Source organism: Crinia signifera, chromosome 2, assembly GCF_055691185.1.
Source record: "Crinia signifera chromosome 2, ASM5569118v1, whole genome shotgun sequence".
NCBI classification, from domain to species: Eukaryota; Metazoa; Chordata; class Amphibia; order Anura; family Myobatrachidae; genus Crinia; species Crinia signifera.
Window position 1 is genome coordinate 78,140,393 of NC_139218.1, and position 25,552 is coordinate 78,165,944.

The 25,552-nt window shown below is 42.6% G+C and overlaps 1 protein-coding gene across 1 annotated transcript in view; it reads right to left on the reverse strand.

Annotated features, from left to right (window-relative positions):
* Positions 1–661: 661 nt before the first annotated feature.
* The window catches only part of LOC146058412 (adhesion G-protein coupled receptor G7-like), a 32,486-nt gene continuing 7,595 nt past the window's right edge, over positions 662–25,552 (reverse strand). Inside the window, exons 5-12 of the mRNA XM_083170695.1 lie at positions 17,589–17,680; positions 15,452–15,588; positions 10,318–10,431; positions 7,692–7,849; positions 5,606–5,788; positions 4,017–4,126; positions 780–818; positions 662–737 (exon numbers count right to left, since the gene is read on the reverse strand). Of these exons, the coding sequence (XP_083026821.1) occupies positions 662–737; positions 780–818; positions 4,017–4,126; positions 5,606–5,788; positions 7,692–7,849; positions 10,318–10,431; positions 15,452–15,588; positions 17,589–17,680 (909 nt within the window). The remainder of the gene's footprint in view (positions 738–779; positions 819–4,016; positions 4,127–5,605; positions 5,789–7,691; positions 7,850–10,317; positions 10,432–15,451; positions 15,589–17,588; positions 17,681–25,552) is intronic.

The following is a 25,552-nucleotide window of genomic DNA, read 5'->3' on the forward strand; positions in this document are numbered from 1 at the left end:
AGGATTCTCTTCCGTGGCATCTCCGTTCTCAGGGGTACATTGTGCGAGTGCACACCAATTGACATCACAGGCGCGCCCACACACTAAAGCAATGCACCCCTGGGACTGGAGTTGCTGCTAAAGAGGATCCTAGAGGCCACCGTGGACATCGGGGATGAGGTAAGTATGATAAAAGGGCGGGGGGAAAAACTAAATATGCTGAAAACCACGGTTTTCTGAATATTTCAGTTTTTGGGATACATGGATAAGGGAGACTCGACGTGTACTTCCTTCTCTTTAAGTGGGATATACTGTACTGTATGTCTCAATAGCTATACAGACTGAAACATAATTCACTGCACATGCACAGTACAAAAAGCTAATAGCATTTTGCACTTCTTTGCTGGACTTGCAGACAACTCTACATGATTCACACAGTGTGCAACGTGATAGGAACTTTGCAGCTAAACAAAACATTCTATTCTCTAGTATTTCTATAGAATTGAGCATAACTTTTCAAATTTCTGTTCCAATAAAGGAAAACTTTTCCCTATTTCAGCACAGTACCCCTTCTTTGACCTTGCTTATACTGGGTTGAAAGCTGAATTCCGACAGATGGATGGTTTCACTTGACTGGTCAGATGGCATGCACAGTGTGGCTAAGACCAGGCCCAGTGCCAAATTAGCCCATGGTTTGGAAAGCAGGACTAGCAGGCAGTATTTCATCCTGCAAACACATGTATCTTTTGTCTGCAAACCTACAATCAGAAACTTGCATCACCATAGCATTATGCACATACCTTGCTAGGGCTGCATACTCGGGACGAGTGGGGCGGAATCTAGGTTTGAAAATAATGTTAAAAAAAAGTTAGTAGCTACAAGATATATACAGTTAATTGAATGGTCATCAATTCTCCCAGAGTTTGCATGTATTGTTTACACAAAAAACAGTAGTGCCCTTTAATACTGCGGTGGATAGAACCTATCAACCATCTTGACCAGGCTGGAAGCATCCAACAAATGAAGGGTTTCCAGGAAAGAATAAGAGAAGACAGTAGAAAGTATGGCAGATGTTCTGAGTCTTTAGCAATTTTTACATTTATGTCATTTGTCATTTGGTTATGGGAGTATGTTTAATGGGGGGGGGGGGGGGGGGAGATTGGTTTGTCAGAATCTTAAATATCCTGGCTTATCTAGTAAATTGACTTTTTGCTCCTGATGTTTTGGCCATGGAAGTACAGTGCATGTCTGGGGTATGAGTCTAGGTGGACACATGCATAATGTCTACATGGGCAAAAGGTCAACATGGTGAAAAGGTTTACGTGAGTTTGTCACTCAACCCCAAAGTACGAGGCAGTACCTTTGTATTACAACCCCCATGATGTTTATTTTTATATACATTACATGTGTTTCTATGTTGTGCTGCCCTATTTTGTGTTTCTATGTTGTGACTGCATTTCATACCTCTAACAGCCCAAACATTTGTCTGACCATTCCTTACTAGAGGTTTCTTTTAGGCTTCTGGAGGCGATTGTGGGTTGCCCACTTTGGAGACTGACTGAGACTTGACACAAAATGTCCCAATTCCAAGATTTGGATAACTCTAAACTTCTGGATAATTGTACATTAAGTTCCAGGGGAGATTGATATGTCTGTGGTTGAGGAGTCCCATGAGGAAGTTATCTGAGGGGATATCATCCAATATGTCTCACCATAAGAAGGAACGGTACTTGTTTCCTAGCACGGCGCCCCCGATTTTGATCGAAGTGCATATTATCGCATCGCATGCAAAATAGCGGCATGGGATGCGATTCATTTTTTAATTGTACAAGCACCCTGGTGGGTGCTTACAATGTTAAATGCACCCCCATTGTCAACGCCACCCCCCACTATCAATGCCAACCCCAGGCGTGGCGAGCGCAGCGGTACGCGTCCTCCGACCTTTTCATACCCCCACTATCCACGTCGGCGTGGAGTTGATTTTAGATAGTGTGGCGAGCGCAGTGAGCCACCAAGCCCGAAGCGTGGCGAGCGCAGAGAGCCCCGCGAGGGGACACGTATTACTTTACATGTATTCCGCTGTGCTCGCCACGCTTCGGGCTCGCTACGCTCGCCACACTATCTAAAATCAACTCCATGCCAACATGGATAGTGGGGGTATAAAAAGGTCGGAGGACACGTAACCTTGAATTCTACTCCACAATGAGTGTGGACTCTGGGAAGCACAGGAGATGAGGTTTAGAAATGCTTAAAAACCAATAGCCGTAGTAAGGAAATATTGAACGAATTGGGAATTCTCAGATTATTTGGTAATTATAGTTTATAAACTACTGGAATTATTATTTGTTTCACAGAAAAAGGTCCAATGAATATGGGAGCAAACGTCATGGACAGGACAAGTAAACATAGGTTGCGAGGAAAACAACTACACTTTGTGTCTTGGATTGAGACGGGACGGAGCGCCTTTGTCGGTCAGCAAAGAATTTATAACGGAAAGAGGCTTTTTTCAGAGACACAGGAACATTCCTCCAAACTTGGGAGAAATGCTTCAGAACTGCAGAGAATTTTAATTTCATCCAAAGGGTAGAACATAAGGCCCACCCAGAAATGTGCTATGAACTGTAACCCACGATCGGAAACAATCTCTGGGTAAGAGATGCTGACGCAGTCCTGGCCTCACACCGTGATTACTGACAGTATGTATGTACTGTATTGTAATATATTCATGTTTTCCCATTATGTTTACTGATGTTATACCACTCTATATATGCTCTATGTACCCTATATAATACAGCTTATTGGATATGCCTATTGTTCACCTAGTTTGGTATGATAGCATCAGTGGTATGCGGTGGGGTGAGGCAGTTGAGGCACAGCATTTCCTATCATACTAACGTATATGCCGTTGTTTTAAATTTATAAAGTACGTCAAAAATACAAAGGATATATAAAAAAAAGTCTTATTTTTTTATTATTCTAATGATTTTTATATTAAAAAGTCTATGGCAGGTGAGGCAGTGCCTCACCTGGCATGTACCCCATGGCTCATATACTGTATTGTGTGCAAATTGGTTCTGGTACTTGCCAGGGACTCCTCAGCCATTTAATTCACCGCACGTCCCTGGATACCATGAATACTATGAGAGCATACATCACATTGCTATATCTAAGAGGTGCTTGCCTAGAAGGTAAGGTACTGTAAATGTTTTCATTTTGTCTCAGACAAGGGGACCTTCAGATCATGAAGAATGAGGAAAGACTAGTGACCCTTAGATTTAGTGGTTAGACCGGGGCCGGTGCCACCACTAGGCTGCTTTAGGCATTTGCCTGGGGGTGCTGGCCACTGGAGGGCGGCACTTGGGAGCAGGTCAGCGCCAGATGCCCGCCCCCTTTGGAGCCAGGTGAGTGGTGCCCACCCCCCTTCCAGTGGAGCAACTCAGTGGCAGCCGCAACTCTCCCCCCTACATAGAGCAGGTGAGCGGTGGGACTAGTCGCAAATCCCCCACACCATGGAGCGACTCGGCGGTGGCCACAACTCTCCCCCCCATAAAGCAGATGAATGGTGGGATGACCATACCCCCTCCCCCCAGAGCGACTCGGCAGTGGCAGCAACTCTCCCCCTACCCCGTGGAGCGGATGTTCGCGGGGCACTCCCCGCGCCTGAGGCGCTGCGATGCCTTGCACCGGCCCTTGGTGAGACAGTCGCTGGTGAACATTGTAAGGCAGTTTAGTGGAGTGTGGAGCCATATTTAAGAGTGTCAAGAGGCAGTTGGTGGATAGAAATGTGGTAAGGCTACTTTACACAATCCTTTCAAAGAGCTTTGAGAGAAACAGGAGGAATTAGAGAAAGGGTCAAAAGAAGTTTATAAGACAAAAAAAATTAAATAGAACGTTAAGGTTATTATGATATAGTGTAACTACAATATTCACTTATATTCCATTTTATTATAGTACATATACAGTAAAGATGTGGTGGTAAATTGAATGTGCAATTCAAAACTTCACTTTAGTTAAGTATTACTATTTGTCTGTCTTACCTGCTATACAGCAAAAAAATTATTGTAATGCTTAATCCAGTCATGGACAGAGCACAGCCAACGGTGGTTACAGTGTCCAAGGGTGCATACTTAATGTTTTCTTTGAATTTCTAAGAGTAGGAAAACAGAGAATGGTTTTGTATTATAGCTTCTCCTGGAATGTGAATAACAACAGTCATTATTTGCACAGCACCAAACTCCACACACCATATCTAGAAACTTCCGGACTCTATAAAGCCACGATTATGGCCATGGGTAGACAGTGACATGCTAAATATATTTGACCTATTGTATTTTTCCTCACCTACCTAAAAGGTTTGCACAATTTATCACAAACATACATACAAAGGAATATATCTATACAGGTCGAGTATCCCGTATCCGAATATCCGTTATCCGAATTATTCCAAAATACGGACATTCCAGAAAGTGAAAAAAAAATTTTTTTTTGCTAAAAACTCACTGGGGACATATGTAACAGCATCACTGGGGACATGATATGTAACTGGCACTATATATGTGCAAGACAATGATTGCTTGGCATTCAAATTCAGTGCTGAGATAGTACACACATTTTGTTTCAAGTTTTGAAACCTTGTTTTTTGAACAATTAAAATATGTTTGTGTGTATTTTATGTGGTAATAAAATATATATGTGTGTATATTATGTGTTTATACAGCATAAATGCAAGATACTTCAAAATACATCATTGAAATATTAAAATATTCCGAAATACGGAATAATCCGTTATCCAAAATTCTCCTGGTCCCGAGCATTTTGGATACGGGATACTCAACCTGTATAGACATATCTATATATACAGATATATCTATATCTATCGATATATATATATATATATGCACACACACAATCAATACCCTTTCTAATACATAATCCTTGGCAACCTTATTCACTAGGATCCCTGTTAGAACAAAACACACAATATTGGCAACAATACCCTGTATAGAGGCCCTTTTCTAGCAACCATCACTTTAGTGCAGAGGTTCCCAAACGCGGTCCTCCAGGCACCCCAACGGTCCAGGTATTAAGTATATCCATGCCTGGCCACAGGTGATTTAATTAGGAACTCAGTCAGTCTGATTTAACCATCTGTGCTGAGCTATGGATATACCTAAAACCTGGACCGTTGGGGTGCCTTGAGGACCACGTTTGGGAACCTCTGCTCTAGTGTTCTAATGCTAAATTGTGTTTGCTAATGCATTAGAAGACTAATGGATGATTAGAAAACCATTGAAAACTCTTGTGCAAATATGTTAGCACAGCTGAAACGGGTTTGCTCCTTCGAGAATCTAAAAAAACTGACCTTCCTTTGAGCTAGTTTGTGGGTTTGATTACACTCTCAAAGTGACCAGAAAAAGAGCTTTCATGTGAAACTTGAACTATTTTTGGTCTTCGACATGAAGGCTATTCAATGCAAGAAATTGCCAAGAAACTGAACATTTCCTACAACGTTGTGTACTACTTTCTTCAGTGAACAGTTTTGCACAACTGCGAACAGGTCTGAATAACCCCCTTAGTCAGGCTGTAATTTCGTAGGTTCATTAGGTAAGAAGACAACAAATCATACCATTAAAACAGCAAAGTTAGTTGTATGATCGCAGGTACACTGTAGTGATGTGATCTCCATTGATGTAGTCTCATTTGATTCAATCTCAGGTGACATTTTCTTGCAGCCTGTTGTATTCCACTCATGGCGCCCATAGTCCCAGAAAACACACGCGTACTCAATCAGGCTATAATATGTATCAAACTACAATAATAAGACCAAAGGAAATAGATTATAATTTTTATTAAGAAAAAACAAAACTTTGGGGTATTCAATCCTGGCCAGACAAAAAATCTGCAATTATTTGCTAATCAGTAGTTAATCACAGGCATATTTGAGTACATTTTTGCCCATTCCATTTCACTTTTTTGGAGGGGGCAAATTGGCATTGGCAAAAGTGCCAATTCTACGTGGTCCATGGTTTTCAGAAGTATGCAGTACTGTATGTTAAAAATTACCACTAAAATAAATGGATTTTTTTTTGGTGTAGTTAGGTTACGGTTTACACAAACATGCCAACCTAACTGCTCTTTACAGTTTGAAAATCGCTTGTTTTGCTTTTCCTTTGCTTTGCCCTTTAACCTATTACAAAAATGGCAGCATTGGTGAAATCATTGTTGCCTTGCAAATCCAAACTCCCTGCACCCAAGGCTTTTATCTGCAATTCAGATGTACATACTGTACACCATATTCAGATTTACATCCACCATATTATGCATCTCCCCTACGAGATCATGGGAAAGTCCATGGGTCCAAAAGCAAGGAGGACAAGACACCAGGATTATATTAGAGCAACTGTAAACTGCCTCTGCAACTCAATGCAAATGTTCAGAAATGGGTGGGACCAGGGGCACTGACAGGTCAGCTTGGCCCGTCAAAAATGGAGCGGCATGGCCACTGGGCAGGGCCTCTGGGAGGGGCGGGGCCACAAACTCCGTGAAAAAAAAAGAAAGGAAGAGAGAGGAGAGGCTGAACTGCAGCGGCAGCCTGTCCTCCCACCCCCCATTTCCCGGTTCTCTGCAACAAGTAAGGAGGGAGCGGGACCCAGGCCCATCCAGAAGACCCGGTCCCAGGTAAATAGTACACACTCCCCCCCTCTCAATACCACTGGGTCGGGCCACTGTGATGTGATATGGTCATAGTAGGCGATTCTGCAAAATGTGGGATCTGGCAAGATTCATCAATCTAATGTTGCCTTTTAAATGATTGCGGCTTAAAATTTTTACAAGCAGAGTCAATAGAATCTTGCCAGAGCCTACATCTCACATGATTATTACATAACCCCCATGGTGGGGACACATTAAGCATGTTTGGTAAATGTCATAAAAAAGGAGTAATTGGTTGCCCATTACAGAACTACTGTAGCATGCTTTATACAGACATCATTAGCAGGACGTAATGCTGCCCAAGTTCGGCGGCAGTGAGGAAACCCACGGGACTGGGACATTTGTTTTAAAGGGGCAATCACTTACAAGTCATGGTTTTGCCTTGTAAATAAAGCTATGTACACACACTTCGTTTTGCTTTAGATATGATGTTAGATTTGATTATCTATTAGATTTGGCATTAGATCTGTACTTTTGCATTCGATATCGAATTCGATTTACACTCATGGTACATTGTACACATTCGATTTACTGGATCGAATTCGATATTTCCTTGGCTGCACAGTAGATTTTTGTGTTCGATTTTGAGAAAATGGGAGCGCGCATCGAATCGAATGCAGATCGAAAGTGTCCTAAAAACCATTTGATGTGGATTCGATTTTGCTTCTATAAGCAAAATCGAATCGAAAATAGGCAAAAATCGAAGCGTGTGTGCACAGCTTAAGTTTGGTCAGAATCTCGCACTGCTGCTGAACACAGGCGGCATTACATCCAGCCCCTAAATTCAGCCATTGACATAAGCGCCAAGAGGTCCGTAGCTCATAGGTGCTAGGAAGTGGGCATGGCCATGTCATGTGGTCGTGGTGTCCCATTGTTGGCATTGTCCTTGTCTAGAAAGTCTGTGCCCAATAAGCTGCCTTTGCCAAAATACTTTGTACCTGCTGCCCCCTCTTGGCATCATGGGCTATATATATAGGATGACTGTAACTATAATGACAAACCTGTTGATTGAAGCTAAACTCCACATTAGTGTATATTCCTTCCGAAATACTGGCAGAGATTATTCTTCTTCTATGTTTTAGTTTTCTTTTATAAACTGACTGAAATAAATAATCATTCTGGTACAGCACGAAGCCCACTGTTGCATTTACATCAGAGTCTGTAAAAAAAGAGTTACGTTTATGAATACATTATAGTATTAGCAATCACATATGTCTCAGACAATCATGGAAGATGAGTTAAGGTGCCCATACATGGAGCAATGAGCGCTGTACTTTGGGGGTGATTCAGGTTGGTTTGCTAATCACATTTGGTTTGCTAAATGGACAAAACCATGTGCACTGCAGGTGGGGCTGATGTAACATGTGCAGAGAGATTTACATTTGTGTGGGGTGTGTACTTCAGATACCTATATTGCAGTGTAAAAATAAAGCAGCCAGTATTTACCCTGCAAAGAAACAAAATAACTCACCCAAATGTAACTCTCTCTGCACCTGTTACATCAGCCCCACCTGCAGTGCACATGGTTTTGCCCATTAGCAAACCAAATGTGCTTTGCATGCTGAATCACCCACTTTTTTGCAATAGATCGCATTGCATCTAGTACAAAAAGCATGTGATGTGCTACAACAGTGTGCTTTTTGTTCTAGATGCAATCTAGTACAAAAAGTATGGGCTGAACATACTTTTTATGCTGTGTGAAGTGATGTACTTGGGAGCGAGCATTGCACTGGAAAAATGTCCCGTGTATGGGCACCTTTAGTTTCCTAGGCCATACTCACACACATTTCCCCACCAAAACCTAAAATTTCTAGCGGTTTTCCTCCAAAAATCCTGGGTATAACCCAAATAATGTAATAGGTGCAACACTAGGAAAATACTTGGGAACCTACAGTATACTGTATGCCTTTATTGTTATCCCTGTGTTATGGTATTATATTACATTTGTTCTTTTGTTTTTATGTTCCTTTTGCCAGTTTGAGAAAGAAAAAGAACACTACACGTTCCTAGGACAAACTCACTTGGCACTCAAAGGGTTAAGAGAGGAGGGGGCCAGCGTGCAGCCTCCTCCATTTGGGTCCTTTGGCCGCCCAACACAATAGTGTCTGAGCACTAGAGCTGTCAGACTATATTGCGCATGACCAGACCTCAGGAAAAATGGCGCAACGCTGCTCCCTTTATTGCAGGAATCTGGGGAGTAAGTATTAGAGAGGGGCCCGTGCGCACCGCTCCGCACATAGTGCACCCATTATAAATACGTCACTGGGTGTGTGTATCCTCAGAACTCCACACAGTTCATGTTTTCCAGGACACTTAACAGGAGCACTGTGTATCACCAACTGTCATATTTAAAAATTCCCTGGTGTCCTGGAAAACGGTGTTGGCTCCTGAGGGAAAAGTTTGAGAACCTGTGCCCAAATGCATGTCTCTCCTCACAAAGTCAGCTGAACTGCATGGCAGGACTGCCTGTAAAAAAGTCAACACTCTGAAGATGGAAGTGGGTAGTGTCTATTTTTAACCCTCTTACACCAAAATTGTACAGGTTTTCTTGATAGGTTTCTGTTTTAATATAACTGTAGTCCATAGATGGGAGTTCTACGTTATGGCCAATACGTAAGTTTAGATATATAGATTTAGTGCTTTGTCTTCTGTACTTTTTTTTTCTTTTCAAAGTCATGCTGGATTAAATAATTTAGCCTCTTTATAAAAAAATGATTCACTTGCCTGCTGTAAATTCACATGTCATACCCTGAAACCAGGAAGTGTCACTTTCATTTGTCAGGCAAGACTATGCCCGCAAAGAAGCCACAGCTTCTTGAAACAACTGTATTTGATCAACCCCATTTCCTTGTCTTTCTGCTGTGGAGTTAAAGCAGGGAGAAGTAAGAGTGCGGTTCATGTAAATAGTCAGAGTTAAAGCCTGTTGACACCCTACAAGAGAGTTACAATGGGGAAATGGGAAGGCCGTGTCCAAGCTAAAAAGTGGATAAGTATCAAACGGTTTCCACAATATGTCATTGGTGATTCTGTCAACCCGATATGGTATGTTGTTATCACTCTCCTGGAGGTGCTTCCCTGAGAGTCAATTATAAGTTGAAAGAAGATAGGCAATCACACAAAGACTCTTTTTTTTCGGGGGGGAGATTTTAAAGAAAATAGAAAAATATAAGTGTGGCGGGCACAACGAGCCCGCAAGGGGCTTTGTTGCACTTACCGTTCTGTCTGGGTCCGGCCAGTCGGGATCCCGACGTCGGGATATTGACTGTCGGGATCCTGACTGTCGGACCCCTATACCACACCCAGGGAAGTTACGTAGTAGTGTCTTTGTTTTTAGAAGCAGTGCTATTCATCTCTCCTGCAGACTGGATTTGGCATTAACCATTTAACTGATAATTTGTTTTTCATAAATCAATCACAAATTGCAGAGAGGGGTTAATTGACATTTCCAATGGGTGGTAGGTCTTGCTGTGATCAGTAAGAGAGCAAATGGATGCAGAGGGGCCAGGTGTGGTCACAAACAATGTATCCATGCCAGGCAAGTTGTTAAATCTGCAGCCAAGATTGCTGCAATTGCACTGCTTCTGAAAGCGTGGACCCTGTCATATTCTCCTAGAACTTGATACTTACTGTCCGTAGGTTTGATAAAAAGCTGCACTTCTGCATTTTTGTCAAGTAGAAATTCTGAGGTATTAGTATCTACTATGACTCTAGAAGAGACCAGGTTGTCATCTTCATTTATACCTGTGTAAAGAAAAAAACATTAAAAAAATCCATGAAGTATCAATGTACTTAATAATAAATCAATATTACATTGCTATGGTTACAGGATTTTAAGCCTCAATTCAATTCTTCTTCAAGCACAGGTTTGTCAATGTGCAATGTACTATTTATTAGACTATTTTGGATAATAAATCGTGCTAAATGCCAGATACTGTACGTTATGTAGATAGGTAGAAAATTGTTTTGTGCAAATATTTGTATGTGTCCACTGATTGCAAAGAAGATGCTATTTAATGGAGTTGTGCTAATAGGACACATACTGTAAGCAGCATCTTCTGATTAAATTATATATGACATGCCTATATTCTGTGCAGGGGAATAACTAGAGGTTTATGGAAAAAGAAGGAATGAGAGAATGAGAGAAAGAGAAGCACATGGGAGAGCTAGAAAGAAAGGGATAAGAAGGAAAAAGAGAGAGATAGGGTGTCAGAGAGATTGGGAGGTGGGAGAAGCAGGAGTTGGGGAGAGAGGGATATCAGGGAGAGAGTTAGAGATCGTGTGGTAGGGAGGGAGATATTGTAAGGGAGAGCAAGAAACAGGGAGATACTGCTAGGGATGAGGCAGGCACACAGAGTTGGGGGCGGAGGAAGCAGGCAGTCTTTTTCAGTGGAGGGGGGGTGGGGTTGGACTTGGCAGGCAAGACAGCACGGGGGAAGTGGGGGTTGACACACACAGGAGATAGAATGAGGAGCTGACACACACAGTGACAAATGCAGGACTTTTACAGGTGGTTTCCAAAATCTCCCACTCTGCAGCACATTGGAGTAAGTACGGGAGATTGGGGGAGCGGTGACAGCCCAGAAAATTGGTATTTTTATACAATGGATACTGTATTCAATACAGTATCAATATTTAACAGTACAGATGGTCTATAGTATAGGCCAAGGGTAGCCAACTCCAGTCCTCGAGAGCGACCAACAGCTCCATGTTTTTCAGACCACCTAGCAGGTGCACTCTTTACTCATTGACAAATTACAAAAGATCCACATGTAATGTAATGACTTAACTTTTGATTTTGTGACGAGACATTCAAAATGTTAACTGTTGGTAGCTCTCGAGGACTGGAGTTGGCTCCTGGAAACAGGTATAGGCTGTTTCAGACATTTAAATAATATAAAATTGTCAGGAAATTCTTAAACATATCATAAGAAATGTATACACAAACATAATAGAACCAGTACTACACAAATCTCACAATCTCCCACTTCATGGTAAGGCTCCTGTCTCTTCCTCCTGGCAGCTGCTCTCTGGTCCATTGAAATATTTGAGGGCTCAGATCCACACAAACAGTAAATGTGGTAGAAGAAGCTGGTACACTAGGCGTGTGCAGCTGCTCCTCTCTGACCCTCACACTGCATAATGTGGTGGCAGCTCTACTGCTTATATTATATACCAGCTATTGTTGTCATAATTTCAGGCACTTGCCAAGAGGGGGGTAGGTTTCCAGTCTACCAGAAACCCCCCTGCATTTGCCTATGAGACAGACTACAGCTGACACACACAGGAGACAGCACGGGGGGCTGGCACACACAATAGACAGCGTGGGGGGGTAGACTGTCACTTGCAAGAGGGGGCACACACAATTCAGAAGTGTGATGCACAGGAAGAAGGGGCTGAAGGAGGAGAAGTACCTAGGTCCAGTGCCCACGCCCCCCCCCCAACAGGGTACGTTCTGTGGGCACCCGCTGGTGCCCCGATGCCCCGGGCCGGCGGTTTGCAGTTCTCAGCCATCCGATTATGCTGCGCTGCTCCATGGTTGGTACTGGGCAGGAGCTCTCTCACTCGCCCTCTCTCTGACATCCTGGCTCACAGGGAGATGCCGGGTTTTAGTTAGTGGTGCTTGCTGGTAATGTCAGCAAGTACCCCACTAATTCTGAAATCAGCTGCAGCACCCTCTACTGTGGAGCTCTACTGGGCTTGCCCTGTCTCCATGCCAGCTACTGATTCCTTCTCTCGCTATACCACACTTCTAATTAAAAAAAATCAAAGAGTGCTGGGCAGTGGCATAACTATACACAGTAAGAAAGTACCAGAGAAAAATTTGAGCGCTAGGGACAGGTGTACTGTGCTGCGTACAGATGGCTGCCTTCTGGTAGAGGGATGCCGCCCTCACTAAAGGTAGACAAAGAGAACAAAGGACCAGTGGGCGCCTTCTGTACGCTAAAACAATTTATTAAACCAAAAAACACACAAAAAAACACAGTAAATACAATTACAATAAAAAACAGTAATTTGCATGCATGCAACAATTCAATAAAACAATTCTAAAAAGCCATTTCACTGCATTAGTATGAGAGGTATTGATAATTACCAGTTCCTGATTGGATGGAAAAATTGCCAGGTGTGGGCAGGTGTTACAGTCTCGCACAGATTTGTTGTAAGCAAGATTTTATAGATATATCACAGGGATTCCTTAATGGTACTTGGTATTGTCTCCTCCGCTCACCCGGGCAGGTGCAAATTTGCCTGATGGATGTATCAAGTAGGTGCCTGATATATTTTAACACCCTTTTGGCCCGAGTGCTGCAGTAGCCGGTGGCCCGACTCTGGACTCTGTGCTCCACTGAATTAGTAGCCAGCCCAGCCTTTCCGTGTGCTGGTGTGGACAGCGTAGATATCCAGTGCACACAGCGGCTGACACACTTGCTTCTCAGCCGGCTGCCTGCGTGCACAGTATAGGCTTGAATGCCGCAAATCACTATCAGTCAGCTGGCATAAGTACCACAAGCTTCTGGTGTAGACAGCGGCTGCTGGACTCACTTCCCAGCCGGCTGTCTGTGTATGCAGTGGGGACCTGAATGCCGCAGATAAATATCAGTCAGGCGGCGGGCTGATGGTATCGGTGTAGCGCCCTACAGGTCCTCAACTGCTGATCCTCCTCTCTGGGCTCCTTAAAGACACGTTTCGCTGCGCTCAGGCAGCTTTATCAATTTCAGGAAGTGAACCCCAAATCAGGGTGAAAGTGTAACCTGCACTGTCCACAATGTGATAGTCCCAAATGGATGGAGTCCTGAGGGTGCAGCAGTTAGTAGTCCTGTGTGCCCACTGAGGAAGTGGCTGATGTTGAGAGCCTACTTTCAACCTCGTGGCACTTTGTATCCGATGCAACAGGTATTTAGCCGAAGACTTCCAATGATTGGGGAACACGTGGTCAGAAAAATGAGCAGGTAAGTTCTCCAACGCTCTCTCTCGATCTGGAACCAGACAGCACCACCAACGCGTTTCCCTGGACTAACGCCAGCTTTATCAAGGTGACACATTGAAAGTTGGTGAAGTGTATGGCCAGCATTTCAGTGATACTTGTATTGTGTGTAGTGGAGGTATCTGATTAATAACTAAGCCATGATGTCAGTGAAGGGCCATCATTGGATGACCACTGTTTTTTCAAGTACAGTATGACAATACCTTTGCTCTGAGGTCACAAAAATGTGTATCTTTAGGTGTGATGAGTTTTCAAAAGACTGGTAACTGATCTGTCTGATGCTGCCACAGAATGACACTTGCAGTTACAGTATTTGAGTTGTAGTTGCTACGCAGTCAAACCTTGCACTTTAAACCATTGTATAGCTATAACCATAGCAATATTTTGACACAGCATGTGTCATTTGTATGCCCCATAATAGATTCCTTATATATATATATATATATATATATATATATATATATATATATATATATATATATACATACAACAAGATTTCCCATGCGCAACATCCACTATTAGGTAGGTCTGTAGTGAGGATAAATGCCTCTTTTTTTCACAATGTAGTGCAGCCTCTTCTCCTGGGGTCCACTGTCTCCAGCAACCGAGGGAAATTTCACATAGAAGAGAATGGAGGAGGTGCACACAATGAGCATGTATATTCCAGCACTTTACAAAAAAAAATATAAGCTCACATACATGTAAGTTTTAAAAGATGCACATCATCTCATCACCAATGTCGATATGACGGTGGCCGGCTACCGTGCAGGGTCTCTCGATACACCATTCAGCGGCTTCCACCACCAGACAGCAACACGATGTTCCCCACGGCTTCACACACAGACCCGGCTAGATTTCCAGCGTCACTGACGAAGTCCTGACGTGACGAAACGCGTTGACGGCGTGCTAACAGTGACGCTGGAAATCTAGCCGGGTCTGTGTGTGAAGCCGTGGGGAACATCGTGTTGCTGACTGGTGGTGGAAGCCGCCTTTTTTTTTTTAGTAAAGTGCTGGAATATACATGCTCATTGTGTGCGTCTCCTCCATTCTCTTCTTCTCTCTCTCTCTCTCTCTATATATATATATATATATATATATATATATATATATATATATATATATATATATATATATATATATATATAAATCTAGTGTCCGTGTGTCTCAGAAACACTGCAATCTGCTGACAGCGAGTGAAACTACATCTCTCTCTTTCACACATACAGAAACACAGAGGCAATCACGAGGTAGCAGACTAGGGATTTTTTTTGACATTGTGCATGCATCTAAGTTAGACTGCACATGTCCCACGAATGTCTTGTTACTGTGGACGCAATTTGGCTTTATTTGCAAAGTCAGGGAGGGTTTGTGGGTGGTTAATGGTCGATTAGCTTCGCAAATACAGGCGTAAAGGTGGCCATACATCTACAGATTGATTGTCAGATTGGGCTGGTTGGCACAAAATTTGGGTAATGGACGAGAGCAAATGACAGTTGACCATTTGCTTTGAAATGCTAGAAAACTGCCAAAAACTGTCACTCATGTACAGTACTACCAGGTTCTTGTTTCAACCAACCCAATCTGACAATAGATCTGTAGATGTATGGCCAGCTTAACATGACACAGCCACTGTGTACTAAGGCGCAGCTGCAACAACATTTTGTGCACACCTCTGTTTATGCCTGCAGTCTCCATGATGCTGTATATTCTACGAAACAGTTATGGGTAGTATGCCTGTTTGTTTATTAGACCAAATGCGCTAAATGTACCATGCCATACCTCTTAATGACATGAACTGTACTCCATTGCTATTTCTTGCAGACAGCTGGCGTTTTTCAACTGCAACACTGGGCTGTACAACCGACAGGGCATCATTGCTGCTGTTCACAGAAAATGTTTCCATGGACCTTGTCAAACTAGAGAAAAATAAAGAATATGGAACACGTAAAAAAATGCACATATGAAAGGTCATACATATATACAGTAAATAGTGTCCGTATAGGGAAATGAACAGACCAGGGGAAAGCTGTATTATTTGTGGACAGTCATAGCTAAGAGTAAATAGCTGGTGATTATGGCGGCGTTGTGTAAAACTGATTCCGAATTCTTCATTGAAATTTATTAGTGATTTTGTTGTTGCTAGAGCACCCAGCTCCTGTCACTGCTACTTGTATGTGGATCTTTTAAATTGAAAATGGTATGTTAAGTATAGAGCAGCACATATAATAGTTAAAACATTACTTGAACATTAAAGAAATGACTAGTATGCTTAACGTGTTCTACATGTGTGTCTGGCATCTTATGATAGATAGATAGATAGATAGATAGATAGATAGATAGATAGATAGATAGATACTGTGTTTCCCCGATAATAAGACACTGTCTTATTTTTTATTTATTTTTTTTAAAGCACCATAGGTCTTATTTTCGGGGTAGGGCTTATTTTAAGTCCTCCTTTAATTACATGTCCCCAGTCTTCCTTTAATTACATGCCCCCAGCCCACCTTTAATTACAGTACATGCCCCCAGTCCTCCTTTAATACGGTAACATGCCCCCATTCCTCTTTTGATAACATGCCCCCATTCCTCCTTTCAATAACATACAGTAGGGTAATGCTCACCAACAATAAAGAATTCTTATACGTTAACTACACCAGAGCTTCTTCTTGGCTGCGCGCCACTGCTCCCCTGGCTCCCTCTGGCTGATGCAACCGCGTGATGTGCACGGTGATGTCACACGCTGCACGCAGTGCATCCCTGGGACCGGGAGCTGTCCGGGAGTGGAAGCCAGAACGGTACCTTACAAGCAACGGGTGGAGGGGGGCTGAGGGGGGGGTTAGCGGGGGTGGAAATGGACTAGAATTTTCAGAAAGGACCTCACTATGGAATTTTTAATAGGGCTTATTTTCGGGGTAGGGCTTATTTTAGACCAGTGTCCAAAATCAAGGGTAGGGCTTAATTTCGGGGTAGGGCTTATTATCGGGGAAACACGGTAGATAGATAGATAGATAGATGCAATGTTTCATATAATTGTAGCATATTAAGTTACAGCTTTGTACACATTTAATGACAGTTTGACACCTTGTTGCCCTAAGGTTTTCCAAGTGTATTTTGACACTGCTCTATACTTAACATAGCATTTTCAATTTAAAAAATGAACATACAAGTAGCAAAACTGTAAGCAGATTAGCAGGGGTTTGGGTCGTAGAGTCGACGTAATGAAGGTTGACATACATTAGGTCGACCACTAAATGTCAACAGGGCTTAGGTTGACATGGCTACGGTTGACAGTGTCCGAAGGTCAACAATGGGAAGGTCAACTGTCAAAAGGTCGACAACAGTTTTTCAAGTTTTTTGTCCCAAATTTCCACAAAAAACTATTTGCATAACTGAAACAACATCTACACTTTCCATGTTCTACCATAAAGTGATCATCACTATGTTTGAATGTACCACAGTGCGAACTGAGTTGTATGACCAAGTGGAGAGGCCTTCACCCAGGGCCATCTTAATGTATGGGCTCAATGGCAGCTGCCCAAGGCCCCCCCCCCCACACACACACACTTCTAGGGGCCTTCGAGCTGGGGCAGATTGGGTTGTGGGTATCTGTCTCCTGAGTTTCTTGGGCGGCTGTAGAGAATTCTGCCGGGTAGCTCTGATTGTGAATAACACACTTTTTTTTTTTTACTTATTTTCATTTCCTGTAAATTGGTGTGGAGTGGCCCCAATGTATTGCTTTGCCTGAGGCCTACAATGCTGTAAAGATGGCCCTGCCTACACCAGAAGATGTCTGGTTCTAGGTAGACCATTAATTCCCCTATTGACATTATTCATAAGGAATCAAGCATAAAATATGATTAGCAGAGCAAGCTCTATCTACAAAATATTAATAAGTTGTATGCAAATACTGTAGTACCTTTCAGCTTCTTTTGCTACAGTTTCATCACTGAATACTGTAGAGTTTGCACTCAAAAGCTGGCTGACAGTAGTAACTGCTGACACAACTACCTGGAACAAAAAAAGTTCATGTTTGTATAAGAATAGTACAATTTATATGAGACAGTTATATGAGCATTTTCAAATTTTTCAGTGAGTTTGACGTACTGGAGTGATGTTTCTCGTATCTTGGTGACTCGAGGGTTACAGGGGCAGTTGCGTAACTATAAATTTTGCTCCTTCCCCCCCAAAAAAGGTGAGGGTGGAGGAGGAGGGAGGATGGCAGAGCAGAAGCGAGACTTGCGCAGTACCAGTGAAAGACACCAATCAACTTACATAGTAGGCCATACTCGGACAGAGTAACTGCATACTGTATAGAGCTGGTGCAAATTATGATGGTGCGACTGGTGGTATTTCAGCATATACACTAGAGTGGGTGTCTCAGTCCTTGAACATTCAGACGCATGTATGTACACCAGGGAAGGGATTTACAGTGGCCTTAGCATAAAGACACAGACTGAAGTTTGGTAAAAGACACAGACACACGAATACAGCAGCGATATGCATCGACCCAAGCTTCAAAAAGGGATAAAGTGAAGAGTATTAAACTACCAGCCAACCAGCCCCTAACTGTCATTCTACAGGCTGTATTTGGAAAATGACAGGAGCTGATTGGCTGGTAGTTTATCACTCTTCACTTATAACTTTTTGAAGCTTAGTACATCTGGCTAATATGCTTTATGAACAGGGCCGGTGTAAGGCTTCTCAGCACCCTAGGCAAAACTTCAACCTTCTGCCCCTCCCCCCCCCCTCATACTGCCATGAACACCAACTTTCCAACTGCCTACCATTCCTGAATGGCAGGGAGGCTCCCAAAAATAGTGTGGTCCTCCCAGCTTTATATATAAGCAGTGGGCATGCCCTCCGCACCCTCCTCTTTGCCACCTATGACAGAGTACAAGGAGGAGGTGGCAGCAAAGTAGGCCATTATGTCTCAAGGGAAAGTATGGAGGTGAGGTCTTAGAAGTTCCACAGCCGCCACCTGCATTAAGTGTACAACAAGGATCCTCATAGACATTTTTGATTTGCAGACTTGGCGGTGTCCCCCAGATCCCAGCACCCTAGGCAGCTGCCTAATGGTAGAGACAACATATGATATAGATGTCCTCTATGTAGGTTTTTAAAACAAATAAACTAAGGGCCAGATTCTGATTTGTAAGGAACTGCACAGCTTCAGGAAAGCATCTGTGCAATTCCATACAAATGCAGCAGGAGGCACCAGAAGGAGGTAGATGCATCAGAAGGAGGTAAATGCATCTTCAAGATAAGAGTGCTGTGTGCAAGATGTTATTAGACTATGGTCATTCACTCTGGGTAAGCCCAAGCTTGCTCAGACTGGCCATCAGATCTGGACTTCCGGGTCCATTAAGTCAGTGTACAGTGAAGGAAGCCCCTCTTTTTCAAGAATGGTTTCGGGTTGCCTCCATTTCTCCATGTAAAGTGATATTGGTAAGATGGGTCTGCAAGTGACATTGCAAAAGCCACCCGGCACATAACCAGAACAGGTCTTGTGCATGCGCGGACCCTAAGAATCAGGGACATGCGGTGAGGTAAATGGCGGAGGAGTCCCTGGCAAGTACCAGAGCCAGATTTGCACACAATATATGAGCCCTGGGGTACATGCCAGTATTATACACATGTGCAGCAGTATACACTGCTGGAGATTCGATAAGTTTTGATAAGAGATGTGCAGAAAAGGTAGCCAGGTGAGGCACAGCCTCACCTGCCATAGAGTTTTGACTATAAAAAATGATTAGAATAATAAAAATATATATTTTTTAAAATATATTCTTTGTATTATTGACATACTTTATCAATTCAAAACTCCGGCATATACGTTAGTATGACAGGAAAGGTTGTGCCTCACCTGCCTCACCCCACCACACGCCACTGCTAAGAATACAGGCAATAAGCTATACTACTTTGAAGCTATAAATAGAGATAAAGCATCAACCATCCCTTGTGTTATCAGCTTTAAAAACAGTCCCCTGGGGCTGCTTATTGGAGATTCTGCTTCTTGTGCATGACGAGTTCCGGATTACACGGCTATTGGGATGACTCCCAGAGGAGCCATTAGTAATTTACTGCAGCTAATAGTATATGTTCCTATGTAAGACTGGGCTGTCCACGACTGAGAATGGAATGGGCATGTAGATGTGAAAAGTGGGCTGTATATATAAGCAGTGGGCATGCAAATGTGGCAAAAGTACACTAAAGAGGATATTAAATTAGACCCGCAAATTTTCCAGGTGTAAAAAAATAGTTTTTTAAGATTTTTCATTTTAATGCAGTTTTTTTTGGTCTATTCAATCAGCCTCCATTGTTTGCACCATTATTGTGGTGCAAAAATACAGGATCTGTGATAAGTCACAGAACTATGTGTTCAGGGAAAAGATGCCTGATTATTGGTAATTTAGCCTTGTCTGAAAAATCACAATACAAGATCAGTGCCGGCTGGGGGGGCCCTAGGAGGTAATAAACAGTGGCAAATTGAATATCCCCCATAGGATGGCATTTATTCCTTCTAGTGTGCCAATATAGCCATCTAGTGGCAACTTTCAATCCATGTAGTGTAGGCTCTTTCTGCACTTGTATTACACAATAAGGATAAAGGTGGTTAAGTTTTTTCAGTCTGCTTTGACTGAAATGTATGTATCATTATTGCCATCTTGTGGCCACTTATAATATGGCACATATAGTAAATTGCCGAACAATTGTGAGATCCATACATGTGTTTTAGATACTGCAGAGGTAGTTTTTCTATCCTCTGCTTCCAAATCACCAATCTATACTTTTTACAACTTTGTTATCAAGTTTCCTGCAGCTGAAAAGGTTTCCTAAGTTATATTTATACATAAACTGTATTATATACTGTAATTGTACAGCTCTTCCAAAGCATTTTATTATAATGATGTTTTTATTCACAGTCTCTTTTATAGCGCACACATATTCCGCAGCAATTTACAGAGTAAATTTGATCATTCACATCAGTCCCTGCCCCAGTGGAGCTTACAATCTATAAGAACTATTATCATACCTCCCAACTTCTTGGGAGCCGGAGGAGGGACAGGGGACTGCGCACCGGAAATTTTCGGGGGCGTGGCCTATTTTCGGGGGCGTGGCCTATACTCACGGGTGAGTTTATTCCCCACTGCTCAGCAGCCGACAACAGCCCCCCCTCGCCACGGGACACTCCCAGGGACATTCCCACGGTTTTCGGGACTGTTGGGAGGTATGTATTATGGTTGATTTGCAGCCTTGCGAGTCCACCAAATCCCAAATGCCCCTCGCAGTGTGTGATCGCACGCACTGGCTGCTGGGATACACCCACATCATCTGATGGTCGCCGACCATCGAATGATGTGGAAGGCACACACACATCTAAGGTTGCTCTGAGGTAACCTTAGATGTGCGTGGGCATTTTGAAGGTAGTGGGCTGGCAGCTCATATCCGGTGATGTGAGCTGCCCGCCCTGGTGCCAACATCATTGGGCAATTTCCATGGGAATGCCCATTAAACGCTGGGTGTTCCCAAGGGCGAGTCCTCGGGCCCACCAATCCGCAATGTTGGGTGTGTGCAACCGGTGAACAATTTGTTTGCCATGGCCGCACGCACCCTGCGTGTGCACATGTGCAGAAATGTTGGCCTGTTTGATATACTGCACAGGGGGCACACAGTTTGCTGGGTAATGTTGGGGGTTGGTGTTCAGTGCTTTACTTTTATCTACTAAAGACAGATGGTCCACCATCTTCCTAGGGTCATTCCATGCCTGTTCAACCAGGTGTCTCCTGTATACTGCTCATCGCAGATATTTCAGAAATAATTAGTTTTAAATGTATTAAATTATTTATCAAATTGCAGTTCATTTATTATGTTTATTAGTATTAAGTATTTTGTGTGTTTATTAAGGAATCACTGCAAAATTTTGTCCCCTAAAAATTAAAACCAATAAGCTATACTACTTTGAAGCTATAAATAGAGATAAAGCATCAACCATCCCTTGTGTTATCAGCTTTAAAAACAGTCCCCTGGGGCTGCTTATTGGAGATTCTGCTTCTTGTGCATGACGAGTTCAGGATTACGAGCCTATTGGGATAACTCCCAGAGGAGCCATTAGTAATTTACTGCAGCTAATAGTATATGTTCCTATGTAAGACTGGGCTGTCCAGGACTGAGAATGGAATGGGCATGTAGATGTGGAAAGTGGGCTGTATATATAAGCAGTGGGCATGCAAATGTGGCAAAAGTACACTATATTAAATTAGACCCGCAAATTTTCCAGGTGTAAAAAAATAGTTTTTCAAGATTTTTCATTTTAATGCAGTTTTTTTGGTCTATTCAATCAGCCTCCATTTTTTGCACCATTATTGTGGTGCAAAAATACAGGATCTGTGATAAGTCACAGAACTATGTGTTCAGGGAAAAGATGCCTGATTATTGGTAATTTAGCCTTGTCTGAAAAATCACAATACAAGATCAGTGCCGGCTGGGGGCCCTAGGAGGTAATAAACAGTGGCAAATTGAATATCCCCCATAGGATGGCATTTATTCCTTCTAGTGTGCCAAATAGCCATCTAGTGGCAACTTTCAATCCATGTAGTGTAGGCTCTTTCTGCACTTGTATTACAAAATAAGGATAAAGGTGGTTAAGTTTTTTCAGTCTGCTTTGACTGAAATGTATGTATCATTATTGCCATCTTGTGGCCACTTATAATATGGCACATATAGTAAATTGCTGAACAATTGTGAGATCCATACATGTGTTTTAGATACTGCAGAGGTAGTTTTTCTGTCCTCTGCTTCCAAATCACCAATCTATACTTTTTACAACTTTGTTATCAAGTTTCCTGCAGCTGAAAAGGTTTCCTAAGTTATTTTTCTACATAAACTGTATTATATACTGTAATTGTACAGCTCTTCCAAAGCATTTTATTATAATGATTTATTTATTTACAGTCTCTTTTATAGCGCATACATATTCCGCAGCAATTTACAGAGTAAATTTGATCATTCACATCAGTCCCTGCCCCAGTGGAGCTTACAATCTATAAGAACTATTATCATACCTCCCAACTTCTTGGGAGCCGGAGGAGGGACAGGGGACTGCGCGCCGGAAATTTTCGAGGGCCATGGCCTATTTTCAGGGGCGTGGCCTATACTCACGGGTGAGTTTATTCCCCACTGCTCAGCAGCCGACAGGGGGGACTCCCAACAGCCCCCCCCCCTCGCCGCGGGACACTCCCGGGAACATTCCCACAGTTTTCGGGACTGTTGGGAGGTATGTATTATGATTGATTTGCAGCCTTGCGAGTCCACCAAATCCCAAATGCCCCTCGCAGTGTGTGATCGCACGCACTGGCTGCTGGGATACACCCACATCATTTGATGGTCGCCGACCATCGAATGATGTGGAAGGCACACACACATCTAAGGTTTGCTCTGAGGTAACCTTAGATGTGCGTGGGCATTTTGAAGGTAGTGGGCTGCCCGCCCTGGTGCCAACATCATCGGGCAATTTCCATGGGAATGCCCATGAAACGCTGGGTGTTCCCAAGGGCGAGTCCTCGGGCCCGCCAATCCGCAATGTTGGGTGCGTGCAACCGGTGAACAATTTGTTTGCCATGGCCGCACGCACCCTGCGTGTGCACATGTGCAGAAATGTTGGCCTGTTTGATATACTGCACAGGGGGCACACTGTTTGCTGGGTAATGTTGGGGGTTGGTGTTCAGTGCTTTACTTTTATCTACTAAAGACAGATGGTCCACCATCTTCCTAGGGTCATTCCATGCCTGTTCAACCAGGTGTCTCCTGTATACTGCTCATCGCAGATATTTCAGAAATAATTAGTTTTAAATGTATTAAATTATTTATCAAATTGCAGTTCATTTATTATGTTTATTTTTATTAAGTATTTTGTGTGTTTATTAAGGAATCACTGCAAAATTTTGTCCCCTAAAAATTAAAACCAATTTACTTTATGTCTTATGTTTCTAGTAACAGAAAACATGTAAGTTTTTGGTACATAATTAACCCTTTGGGGGTATTCAATCCCTGCAGAAATAGTCTGACTAGTCAAGCAGAGTCATTTTTGTTTTGCTCAACAGGCAACATCCAGCTTGCCAGTCCCTTGGTCCACCTATTTAAAGTGTAATACTGCAGAAATGCCTCCTGTCAACCACTGACCAATGTGGCGAGCTGTAGGTGTGGCAATCTAGCCTTCCCGCCTCGACAGATAATATATAAACCCCAGCACCATGTGGGTCTTGCCATTTCATCTGATCGCATAGTGTAGACTTTGGTTTGGCAACGGAGCAGAGCATCTTTGTGAGCGGGACCAGGGACAGGACCCTAATCAAGTTGAGGAGCACAGCCTTTTCCAAATCAGTAGACTGCAAAATGCTCTCCCTAAAGTCTCAAAACAGGAGTGAGAGTTCTGGGAGAAGTAAACAAAATCTGACAAACAATGAATCATGGGTAAATCTGCCCCAGCATGGATACAAGGAACATATTTGATTGGAACATGATTGGTCTATTCATGGGGACATATGTATGAATGCAAAGGGAAAAATACCATAGCAGGGTGTATATAGAAATCAGAGGATGATTTCTTAATTCATCCTATATATACTGTATAATTGCAAGTTAGAGTAAACTTACAATCATAATGGCCTTGGGATTCATGAATGATTTGTAATTCTGGAAATAGAAAACTTAGCAAGAAGTAAGGATCCAAAAATACGATATCCTCCAAAAGGTTTCCCTGTATTTTCAAACAGAGATCCAAACCCAGAGTAACTGCTTCAAACATTAGGGAAGCAAGGGTACATGATTAACACTAATAAACAACAGTGTTGCCCATGAAAAAAAGTCAAACTAGCCAGCCCACGACAAAGAAAACTGTCTAGTTGAAATTGTTGGAATAGTGACTAAAAGCAGTCAAACATGTAGAGTATTCCACATTGAATCGGTTCGTGGAATGAGCTTGACAGTTTGGTCCAAAATCAGCTCGACAATACAAGAAATGATCATCTCAACACTCAAGAGAAAAGAAAACCAGGTGAGCTTAGATCAGTGGTAGCCAACCCTAGCCCTCGAAAGCTACCAACAGTTCACATTTTCCAGACAACCTAGCTGCTGCACAGCTGCACTCATTAATCACTGACACATTTTAAAAGATACACAGATGGAGCTAATTAGCTGACTTGTGATTCTGTGAGGAGACCTGCAAAACATGCACTGTTGGTAGCTCTCGAGGACTAGGGTTGGCTACCCCAGGCTTAGATAGACAGTCGAGAAAACTAAACAATGAATAGAATAGAGATTCGATTAGTCCTCTTGTCGGGAATACAACAAACCTCGACAAAATAAAGATCTCGACCGGGATTGAATACCCCCCCTTTGAGTGCAAAGGTATTTGTCAAAATAAGCTAAAAATTAGCAAGCAAGCATTTTTATTCATCATAATGACCTGTAATGTGTACCTTTTATAGGAAATATAATTTTTTTTGCACAACATTTTTTTGATTTGAATTTATATAACAAATGTTAGTGACGCTGGCATTTTTAGGGGATATTTTGCACAGAGATTAAAAAACACTACGTTAAATCAACAGGTTAAGACATCCCATTTATTATGGGTAATGAACAAAGGTATTTATTACTTCCACAAAATATTCAGCATGGTACTATGTGGAGAAAAGAAATAATTAAGTTTATGCCCACTGAATGGACCAATGTTGTGTATACTACTAGCCACCAACCACAGTCAGCACCCCAGGAGCACCTATTCCTTTTCTGCCACCTTTCTGATACAGTACCATCTGATTTGATCGTAACAGCATCTTTGAGTCTACACTCAGCGTAATGCATGCGTCATAGGGATTT